The sequence below is a fragment of the Pundamilia nyererei genome, unplaced genomic scaffold (genome assembly GCF_000239375.1).
Source record: "Pundamilia nyererei isolate P.nyererei 1_Seehausen unplaced genomic scaffold, PunNye1.0 scaffold00101, whole genome shotgun sequence".
NCBI lineage: Eukaryota > Metazoa > Chordata > Actinopteri > Cichliformes > Cichlidae > Pundamilia > Pundamilia nyererei.
Window position 1 is genome coordinate 2,216,887 of NW_005187502.1, and position 11,324 is coordinate 2,228,210.

The following is an 11,324-nucleotide window of genomic DNA, read 5'->3' on the forward strand; positions in this document are numbered from 1 at the left end:
TCGCACCAGGAATATCTCAGTATTTTATTTAAAAACTGTATCCTCTTGCAGGCTGGTTCTGGACCACATGACTGGAATCCCTGATATAAAGTCTATGAGTCCTGCTCTGCAGCTTTGGCATCATTACTCATTAATGCAGCTACAAGACACTGTGTGAAACCTCTTAAAAGCTTGAGGCGATCTCTTTGCTATATCATGTACACTCAGTGTGTGAGTCAGAAGACAGCTGGGCCCCACGCCATTCCTGTGCAGTTTGTTTTGGGACGAGACCTGTCATTGAGCCATCGGATAGTATCCTTTCATCAGTTAACCTAATATCTCCTCATATTGAATTCTTCTTCTTCTTCTCCTGCCCCTGAAATACCAGCCGCCACAGACTGAAGTCTAGGCGGCAAAAGCAGCTGCTATTAGTGAAGCGTGAGAACATGCCGCCAAATCTACAAAGGGCCCCATCCTTACGTAAAGAAATAGACAGCTACACCCAGAATAGATTTACAGTGGTAAGAGCCGTCTGGGCCAGAGTGGGAACCCATGAAAGATGTCCATAATGAGCTTTAATAGTGTCTGTTCCATCTGTTTCAACACTATGAAGTGTTACAGTTGCATCAAGCCACAGCTTTCTGGGTGTGTGTCTCTGAAAGCAGCCCGGTCCAGGCTTGTCCCAGCACAACCTCCAACTGTAATGTCAAATTACACATGCATCAGCCTTTATGAATGACCGTCTCTTCAGGAACATGCAAGGGCAAGAATGCACCACTCAGACACAATCTACAGTTGACACCATGAGCAAAGCTGCCAAAGATGTAGTCACGTGCCTGTTAGGGCTTCCACGTGATAACACCATTATCACCATAGTTTGCATGGCAGCCACTGTCCTGACTTCATCACAGGAAGCTAACACAGAGAGCAGTGAGTTTAAGCTCTTCGGTCCCTGATCGCGTACGTAGTAGTATGCAAGGTTGTAACAGATAACTACTAGCATCTGAAGCTGAGGCACCTATCTGAAAGGCTCCCAAATATACCCAAGGAAAACCATTTCCCACACTGACCACAAATGACCACAAAACCAAACGATTAAATCTGCTCTAATGGGAGCATAAACCGAGAGAAACTGGCTGGAGATCAAGCATGACATCACTAGCCTCGGAAGGGGCCCCCAGCTCCACTAGTCACTACTGTTAATTATTAAAAGCAACTTCTCAGCAAGAATGCAGCTGAAATATGGAGCTCCTCGTCTCTCCTTTCAACTGCTGTGGTTCTGGCAGAGGACTCGAGAGTAAATCTTGTTGGAAATAAATCCCCAGCACTGCACAGCAGGGTGTCACAGCACTGTGCAGCTTTACAGGAGCGCACTGGCCAACTTGTTGCTCAGCAGACTCTTACAAAAAAAAAAAAAAGGGATGTTGTGCAAATACTGCCTGTCCCTGTCGATATGGACCTTGATAACCATAAACTTGCTGTGTTTCTTTTGTGGAGTTTTAAAAGAGGAGCCAGGTGGTTCGAAATCCTCAACCAGTGACAACAATCCGGTGACAGAAATAGGTGTCTCTCAGCTGGGTGGGTGCAGATGGAAGAATATCAAGCTAGGCATCAGCAAGGAGATCACGACCAGAGCGTTTACCTGCATACATCTGCAGACAAGCCACTGTAGCAGCAGAAACACCCTGAGACCTGCACTGCCTTTGTCCCTATGCTTCACCCAAAGCAGATGTGTGGATGAGCAGCATCCACTCCAACATGTGCTCCTGCTGCATTATAATCCCATCTATGCGGGTTATTTGCTGCATATGTGGATGAGCATCAATGGGAAATAAACGCTGCTTCTCCCTGACACAGCACTGGAAAAGCCCCCTCTAAAGGCAAGCAGTCTATAAATTGTAGGGGGGGGGGGACTCAGAGCATGCCTGAGGAGGCAGGCGATGGTGAGGGGCGGTATAGGTGGGGGGTAGGGTCCCTTCCACACACACACACACACACTGCAGTAACGCAACACAAAGGAGTTTAATCCATGTGAATTCATGACAAAGGGTCTCCGAATCGACATCACCAAGGATTCCCAGGAGCGAGGGGAGAGGAGGGCATGCCTGCCAAAGAAAGCCCCCTCCTCCTATTTATGTCGCTCCCGGACCGGGACAAATAACCAAAAACACCGAGAGGAAATTAGCCCATCAACACGGAGTGATGCTATCACGTGGAACCTTTAATTACCCTCTCAGTAGAATATCAACAACGTTTCTTTAGTTTATTTTCCCACTAGCAGACATTTTCGGGGTATTTTCGAGAAGCTTCATGCGTGGACAAAAGCACTGCAGGTTCACTCGAGTACGAACCACCGCGCGCTCTGAAACAGCGTGCCATAGCAACAAAGTAATTCCGACAGAAGCCAATAGCCTCGCGCTGACCATCGCGCCCCGCCAGGATAAAATCACTCACCTCGAGAAAAAAGAAACTCCCGCTTCGTCTCTCCGTGCTTCGTGCCGACCGCAGAGGTACTCCGAGGGAACTTTTTTCTAACCTATTTCAGTCCCGCCCGCTCCGACTGAGTCCGCAGAAGACCTCAAGTCCTTCAGCCAGCTTGTTCGCAATCCGCCGCCTCTCCACAGGCTGTCAAGTTCCGAGCGGAAACAGCGCACATCCGGTCATAATTGCCAAAATAAATCTGCCTCCGTCAAATTCTCGCTATTGGAGATAATCACGATAACGCTATCACCATAAGAGCCATATTTATATAATCATAATAAAAATAATAATATTATTAGTAACAGACAACCTTGCCTTTGCACTTTTCTATTTCTTGGAAAATGAATTACGCTTGATGCAGTCACACAGCTGTGGGGCACTGACAGACTCTGTACCCACAAATGTACAAAACAATGGAAAAGAGTTTTATTTAAAAAATATCAAATGTGCATTATTTACACATTTTGGAGGTTATTTAAAAAACAAACAAACACGGTTATCAAATCAGCAACAGATAATTATATTTCTTGGTTATTTTATTGTTTTATTCGTCTTATGCTACGGGAACTTTACAGGGAACTTTTGTTTTGAAGTTAATTTGCATCGTAAAGAACACATTTTATTATATTTATATCTTTGCTCACTAAAATTTATATCACAATACTCCGCAATACTAATTTGTCCAAGCATAACAATCTCCTCGCTGAACGGAGTTGTAGTCCTTGGACTGTGCTACTATATTATCATATTATACACATTTCATCTCAGAGGAAATCCTCACACATAAACACACATTTGTTTTGTTTTTTTAGGAAGAAAATTTTACTGTGTAAAAAAAACAAATCCCTGAAGGCTTGGGGAGTTAATTGACTTGCGTTTATAATCCTACATGATGTGATAAAGTAATCAGCAAAATTTTCAGTTGAATAGTTTTTCGATTTTTGATGGACCTTTAGTTTCATGAACAAACAAACTTGTTTCCGGTTTGAGTTCGCGTACTTTATTGCACCCTGTAGCAGTTGGGGCATTTAACACAGCAGTCGTCTGTCACTCCCACTCCGCCCGTCTGTCAACGCTGATAGACGGGTTTCAGAGCCTCGAGGTCTCCCTGGCCTCTCCCGGCCGAACACCCTGGGGGTCTTTGACTTTGATCTGGTAAACTTGGAATAGTTGTAAATTTCCTTAAGGTAAAGGTCATGACAGTAAGATGAAATTATTCCCCTTCAGAACCAGGCTTTTAATTTTCACAGTCTTTAAATCGTGTAACATCACCAAACATACACACTGAGCTGAAATTTCTTTTGGTGATCAAAGAAGAGTGTTTTCCCATCCAAGCAGGAACATGAATGATTTAGTGCCAGGAAGCAGGGAGGCTTCAGTGGAGTCACTCACCCAGACTTAGCCTCTGGCAAAAACACTACAACCATAGTATCTTAGAAAAATGTATGAATGTGTCATAAACAACTCTGTGTTAAAACACAACGTGTTGTTGTAAAGAGGAAATGACAGTTCCGAGCACTGATTTCAGTACACATCAGTCTTGTTTAGAGAAGTTTTTTGGCTGTTTTTCTCTTTTTTTTTAACGTTTTGCTAGTGTGCTAGCAACTTGCTAACTTGCTTTCAGTTTTTTCAGAAAATGTTAATTCAGACTTTTATCACTGAGGGCAACATTGCACTTTTCCATGCGTATTGCTGTTCCTTTCGCTTTTGCTGTTTCTTAGAAGCCCTATCCTGGAAGCATGGAAAAAAACCCTTTTCCATGCTTCCACTGTAAATAATGGTGTGATCCAGATTAAGTCGGAATTTAAATTTTGGAATGCCAACTCAACTTGGATTTCCTACTCAGAGAGTCAGAGCAGCCCCGCCAACCACAAGTTAGCAATCCAAGATGGCGGCCTTCAATATAAACAGTAGAAAACGAATCCCGTTTTTTCTCACTTTCCTGACATTAAAGCTGGAACAGGCTAACTCGGGAGTGTCTGGAAAACAGCATAGGAATGCTTTCAGTGACTTGCCTTGGTTGAGTTAGGACACCATCCTGTGGTACAAGTTGGTATGACACAAAAGAACAGCCAGGACCTTTTTCAGCTCCCGTTGATGTTGTTACCGCTCAGTGCTCAGTCTTGTCAAAGTTTAGATCTCACTCAGATGTTAAACTGTTCAATGGTGCCTGAGTTGTGTCTCCCGCGCTAAACTGAAAGTAAAAAAAAACTTCCCAAAATACAGGAAACCAAGTGTCTGATGCTCAGAATTTTCTGAGGCAGGATTCCCCACCTAATGTGTTAGGTAGGGAATGTGTTTTTCTTGTATTTATTTTCCTACTCGTCTTCTGGCTGCTCTTTTTAAGGATTGCCACAGTGGATCATTTGCCTTCATGTCACCCTATCCCGAGCATGCTTCTCTGTCAAACCTGTGTTTGGCCCATGACATCCATCAATCTTTTCTGTGGTCTTCTTTTCCTCCTGTTTGGTTGTTTATTTTCATACCCTCTCATATTTTCTACATTAATCAGCTCATCAAAGTCCTCCTTTCACCTTTTCAACACTCGTCATATGTTAGCGCATTTCCATCTCTATTCTTAATCACGCTGCACATACTCAATCTCTGTCTGCAGCCAATCACCACAAGTCCCTTTCTCCTTCCTCAGCGTCCAGTCTCACATACAACTCAGTATAAGCTTTTTCCTTTGCTACCGCTCACTTTAATAGATGCCCCCCCATATACTCCTGTGTAGTTTCTTCATCTCCTCAACTAACCCCCCCTCCATTAAGTTATCCCAATGGTACAGGAAATAAAGTCACCAAGCAAGCTTTCAAATTAAAGTTTAATAATAATTATTAATATATACATTTGAAAACTGCAGTGGAAGCTGAACCCAGCACTGTAGTAACAGATTCATTTAATAAAATGTTAAATGTTTAAGGGACAAAAAACTGCTGCTTCAGCATCATCGTTATTAGCTTGTTAAGCTATCACACCAAAATATGACAGCGGTTCCAGATTGATTTTATTGAGGTATCTTTACAATAATAACAATTACACATAGGCAGATCATTCTCTGTTCTATAATGCTAGACACGGTCATGCTTTATGCTTATGCCATTTCTGCCCTCTGCTGTCTCCAGCAAAAGGTGCTGCAATGCAGCAGTGCAACTTCAGTGACATAAACTAAGACACAGTCGTGAAAAAGAAAGTTTTCACAGTAGTCTGTGCAGTCCAGTGAAAAACTCAGTACACCCCACAATTCAGTAGCTCGTATAACCTCCTTAAGCAGCATTAACTTGCAGTAATTGTTTTCTGTATAACTTTACATCATGTGAGAATTTTGGCCAACACAACTTTACATTGCTTCAGTTTGTTGAGTTTTGAACTGAATTTATGCATAAGGACAATCAGGTTGAGGTCTGGACTGTCACTGAGCCAAAACAACACCTTTTCTTTTTTTCAGCCATTGTCCTGTTGCATGACCCAATTTCAGCCAAGCTTAAGCTGTTGGACAGATGGTCTCACACTTGGCCTCATCTACCCAGAGAAGTCATGCAGTTCCTTCAGATACAACTTTGCAAACCTAAATCATGCTGCCATCTTCCTTTCCAATAGATGAGACTTTCTCCTGGCAACCTTTCCAAACAAGTCATACTTGTGCAGTCATTTCCTAATCATCCTGTCATGAACGTTAGCATTTAGCACGCTAAGAGACGTAGCTCTTGGCGGGGGTTTTTTTGTTTTTCAGATTTTCCAAAAACTCCACAATCTGACCTTGGGTGATTTTCCCCTGGGAAAACTGTGGAACATTATTAAAACACATCCGAATGTTCCAGACTAGCAAACTGGCAAAACATCTGTTTCATAGAGGCGCTCACACTCGCTGATGATCTGTTAATCAAGTGCATTTGATTAGCAGCACCTGGCTACTATGTGCCCTCGTAAATCCTATGGGAACAGTAAGAGTGGACTGCACAGAGTCCTGTCAAAACTTCCTTTTTCCTATGAGTACAACTAAAGTGGGGGTTTTTTTGCCTTCAAAAGTTTTTGTGACATCTGTGAACTGCGCATGTCACATTTTAACCAATCAATAAGTCAACAAACAGACGAAAGAATCAAGGCCTTCGTTCAGCCTTGTTTTCATCTCTGCTCTCATGCTGAGGTGGCCATCAAGGTCTGATACTGTATGTACATGCATGTTGGCACAATGTAAAATATTATCTGTGCCTGGGAAAAGGAAACACACCAGCCTGTCATAATAAAAGTGGATTTTGCAGGACACTATTACGAGTTATGAGTGCTTACAGAGCTTAAAAGAGCAGCTTTGCAGCTTATGCTGCGCTTATGTACAGTAAATACACATTTAGACATTGGAAGAATAGTGCAACGATTCAGCTGATGGATGTCCACGTCAGTCTGCTTCTTTGGTTTTGTATCTGAGTGAGTATTAGTACCATCAGGGACTGTGAGGGGGAGAAATTTTGACAACAATTAATAATGAAGTCCATAAACTTGTGGATAGATGCAAAAGAATGAATGAGAAAAGAAACATGAATCATCTTAGAGTTGATAAGTTGGTCATCACTGGCTTGTCACGTTTTTGTGTCCCCCTTTCTACAAGACTGAATTAATCAATTTTCAATATGATTAATTTATCTCTATCAACAGGATACGTATCAGAGGCTTTTAAGGCAGCTGTAATTGAGCCATTATTCAAAAAGCCTTTACTTGGCCCAGCTGTCTTAGCTAATTATAAACTGGGAGGCCATCTTCAGACAGAGGTTACTCAAAGTATTAGGATTAAGCAAACATGAACGCTAATTCATAAACCCAGGACTGCAGGGAAACAGGGTGCATGTTTTTCTTGCCTGTTATTGCCTCCTCCTCCCTTAATGCCGGTAGGGTGGTTGTTCTGGATGAGGTTGGACCTGTTGACACTGAAGTTTATGGGAGCCCCTGGCAGCTGACCAGGTCTGATAGGCTTGGCTGGATTGGACACAGCGAAACAATAACAATCATTTACAGAGGGAAGGTTAATGGCCCACTGATATTTTTAAAAAACCCAAACACTAATTTCTTTCTGTTTGAGAATCAGATGAGAACATTAATAAAATACTGACGTATATGCATCATTTTAGTGCTAAAGCTAGGCTGCTGTTAGCCTAGCTTTATCACTTTAGCGCTAAAGCTAGGCGGCTGTTAGCCTAGGTTAGCATAAAAATAAAAAACACTGATGAATGATTAGCCTGATCCTGTCCAAAACAACAAAAAAACTACAAAACGTACAAAACCTACTATAATAATCATAGTGTTATACATATGTTCCCTGGTCCCAAACTCCGCCTAGATTTGTTAGTCAATCTGGATGAAATTTATTATATAATCTGCCCAGGGTACCAGGATTATCAACATCTATATAGCTTTTGAGAATTATTTTTATAATGTGTCATACCTGATCTCAAAACAAACAGCAAGATTACGTCAAGCTTAGCTAACTGCTACCTTTTAGTCTGGTAAAAGACATCGCTTTTTAAAACAGTGGTGCCACCTACCTATCTGTGCTGACCCTCTCCTGCCCATGTTTTTAGGCTTGGCGGCATCCTTAATGCGCTCCACCTCCTGTTGGTAGCGTTTACGGTCATGGGCTGCATTCTCTTTGGCTTCCTTTAGGGCGGTCTCCAGGGCTTTGACCCGTTCAGCGGTGGCCCGCAGGCGCTTCTCCATCTTTGGGATTTCGCTGCGTAGGTCATTGTTGTCCCGTACCAGCTGTGGAATTTAAAACAGAAGAGAAAAAATAGAGCTTTTAACCTTGAGATGCCAGTTTGAGTGGGAGACACTCGTCTCACTTTGTTTGCATCTATTTCTACCTGCTTGTGAACTCTGGTTAGCTGCTCCAGGTTGTTCTCCAGGAAGCTGATCTTTTGCTTCTGGGCAGCACTGCTCTCTGTGTCCTCTGAGTCCATCTGAGCATTCTGTCCAAGCACAGCAAACAACTTTGTTATCTATGTAATTTATTTGTTGCTTTCAGTTTTTCAAATCAGTGTCAAAGTGAAAAATAATTCTGTAACCAAAGAGCCCTGATCCAGATAATCCCATCTGTGCCTAAATGTGGTGATAAGTAGCAGTTTTTGGATGAGCATAATATATTCTCTGTGTGCTCCAGGAAAGCCTGCTCTGCCTTTGTCTCATCAAGCTTCCGCTGGAAGGCAGGAGATGTGCAGCACTGAGGGCCCAGGTCCCTAAATTACAGCTGCTACCTTTGAAGAATCAGATGGCCTACTTATTGCAGACACTTTCTGTTGTGTTCCCTGGATTCATTAAAATTTCATTAAGGATGCAGATTTAATGGGAGTGTTGCCGGTGCATGAGCGAAATATGGAGCTGTTTGACTCACTCCAGGTAAACGTCGTGGTCGAGGCAAGAAGAGCTCATGTGATATTGTGTAAGACAGGAGTCTTAACAGATGACAAATCAGATCACAAGATGGCGATTACTGTGATGATCCACCATGGCAACATTCAGGGAATGGGAGGTTACATATCTGCTCCGAGAGCTGAAATGTGTTCCATCACAGAAACACTTTGAGGACTTGTACCTTTTTTAATCTTGTGGATAAGTCTTGGACAAAGAGCCTTCTCAGGTTGTGAAGTGTCTGCAGCTCCCGTGCCTAACACAAGACAAGAAAGACAGGTTTGCAAAGAATAACAGTGACAAGAAATCGCCCTCCAAACTCATGTCACAATGTATCATTTGCTGCTGGCAACAAATCTGGGTTATATCTGGGCTAGTGAGCCATAAAAATAATAGTGAGGCTGTACTGAGATGTCACATCATGTCAGTTCATACCTAATTATTGCACCCAAAAATTACATCTTTGAGCACCACTACTCTTTGTGCAAAAATACATGCATGTGGCAAGAGGTCACACGATTAAAGCTGATTAAAGGAAACTAATTACACCAATTTCACTAGAAAGGCTTTCCATAATCCATCAAATCCATCCATCTATCCTTTCATCCACCCACCCATAGACACCCATTCATACTCACAGTCACACCAGAAGTGACCATATTTGCTAATGCTAGCTGAATGTTAAAAATGTTACTGTTTTTCCTCTTACCTCTGTTGTATTGGTGGAGATCGAAATCTCCATAGCAAATGACCTGGTAAATGGTCTGTATTTGTATAGCGCTTTACTAGTCCCTAAGGACCCCAAAGTGCTTTACACATTCAGTCATCCACCCATACACACACTGGAGATTGTAGCTCCATTCACCCTGGGGCGCACTGACAGAGGGGAGGCTGCCGGACGCTGGCGCCACCGGGCCCTCTGACCACCACCAGTAGGCAACGGGTGAAGTGTCTTGCCCAAGGACACAACGACCGAGACTGTCCGAGCCGGGGCTCGAACCGGCAACCTTCCGATTACAAGGTGAACTCCGAACTCTTGAGCCACAATCGCCCAGCAACATACTACTGCTAACAGCTACTTACATAAGAGGTTTGTTGTGTAGTGGGTGAACTCATTTTCTAAGCAAATACAGATTTCAAAACTTGTGGCAATAACTGACCACAGTTTCCTCCAGTCCCTTCAGGTCCTGTCTGGCCTGCTCCCGCCTGTCCTGCTGCACCCTGCAGCACACGAAACAAGCGTTAATAAGACTGGAAAACAGTTCTGCTAAACAAGTTTGCATTTTCCTGTTAAATAAACGCGAGAGATGTTACGTGAGCTCTTCCAGCTGGCGGCTCTTTTCCTGGTCAGCAGCCTTGAGCTTCTCATGCTCCACTCTGAGCCTCTCCTGCTCCAGCATGATCTGCTGGTTCAGACTGCACAGAGGTCAGGGATAAAATCAGCCGAGTCATGTAAGTTTCGCTCAAAGAGACAAGCGTTAGGTGATGTGGTGTCTTACTCCTGCAGCTCAGTGATAAGCTTCTCCTTGGCGTCAAGCTCATCTCTCAGGCTGCTGATCTGCCTTTGATGGGCCTCTCTGTGAGTCTGGATCTGCTTCTCCACAGCTTCCTGAAGACACGGAAAAAAAACAGCTAGTCACTGCATGAGATGAGGTGGGCAATCACACTTTGTACGTGTTACAGTACCTTGACTTCATTTGCAGACTGGATCTCGTTCTCTTTCTCCATGGCATTAACCTTCTCTGGAAGGAGAAGAAATGATCCATGTTATTGGGAACAACTGGGATATAACAATGGATCTTCTTTAGTTTCTTATGGCACAAACAAGTACAAACAGTATTTTTCTTAAGCTTGCCACGTCATGTAAACCCTTTTCATAGTTTACTGGAAACAAGATTTAAAGCAGAAACAGGTATTACTTGACATGACTTTCAGGGAAATCCATAAACACAGATACTTCTTTGAACGTTCAATGCTAATAATCAATACTTATGACTTATTCAAGTTTAGTTTTACAAATTCAGGTTTAAAACAATAAAAATGTCATGGTCCCTGGATGTTGGACCCAGGATTTTAAGTTTCTTTATGGTTTTAAGGATACCTTTAAGTTTGCCATTTATTATATTCTCAGTTTGTAGGATTCTAGTTCACCTTCTTGCTTACTAAATCTATATCTTTTGTGATCCCTTTGTTCCCCCAGTGACGTTCCCGTGTCTGTCTAGTCTTTCTGTGTTCTGTCTCTGTGTTTAATCTTCTATCCCTGTGTTAGTTTGGCATGTCATAGTCTGGGTCTCAGTGTGTATGCTTGTTCCTGTTTTATTGTGATAGTCTTGTGTCAAGTTTAACTTCCCTTGTCTTGTTATTCCTGATTTATTCCCACTTTGTTTCCCATCTGTTTCCTCTCCCTTCATTACCTGCTGTGTATCAATTGTCTGAGTTTCCCCCTTGCTCTTTGTCACATTGTCCCT

The 11,324-nt window shown here is 42.8% G+C and overlaps 2 protein-coding genes across 2 annotated transcripts in view; both read right to left on the reverse strand.

The window, feature by feature from the left end:
• Positions 1-2,639, reverse strand: part of arhgap12b (Rho GTPase activating protein 12b) — a 62,369-nt gene extending 59,730 nt beyond the window's left edge. Inside the window, exon 1 of the mRNA XM_005740590.1 lies at positions 2,434-2,639. The gene's annotated coding sequence lies outside the window, so the exon portion shown is untranslated. The remainder of the gene's footprint in view (positions 1-2,433) is intronic.
• A 3,327-nt stretch (positions 2,640-5,966) lies between these two features.
• The window catches only part of LOC102211601 (kinesin-1 heavy chain), a 16,794-nt gene continuing 11,436 nt past the window's right edge, over positions 5,967-11,324 (reverse strand). The window contains exons 18-26 of the mRNA XM_013912791.1: positions 10,543-10,598; positions 10,356-10,465; positions 10,171-10,272; positions 10,017-10,077; positions 9,041-9,112; positions 8,313-8,417; positions 7,998-8,211; positions 7,314-7,431; positions 5,967-6,908 (exon numbers count right to left, since the gene is read on the reverse strand). Of these exons, the coding sequence (XP_013768245.1) occupies positions 6,902-6,908; positions 7,314-7,431; positions 7,998-8,211; positions 8,313-8,417; positions 9,041-9,112; positions 10,017-10,077; positions 10,171-10,272; positions 10,356-10,465; positions 10,543-10,598 (845 nt within the window). The 3' untranslated portion in view covers positions 5,967-6,901. The remainder of the gene's footprint in view (positions 6,909-7,313; positions 7,432-7,997; positions 8,212-8,312; positions 8,418-9,040; positions 9,113-10,016; positions 10,078-10,170; positions 10,273-10,355; positions 10,466-10,542; positions 10,599-11,324) is intronic.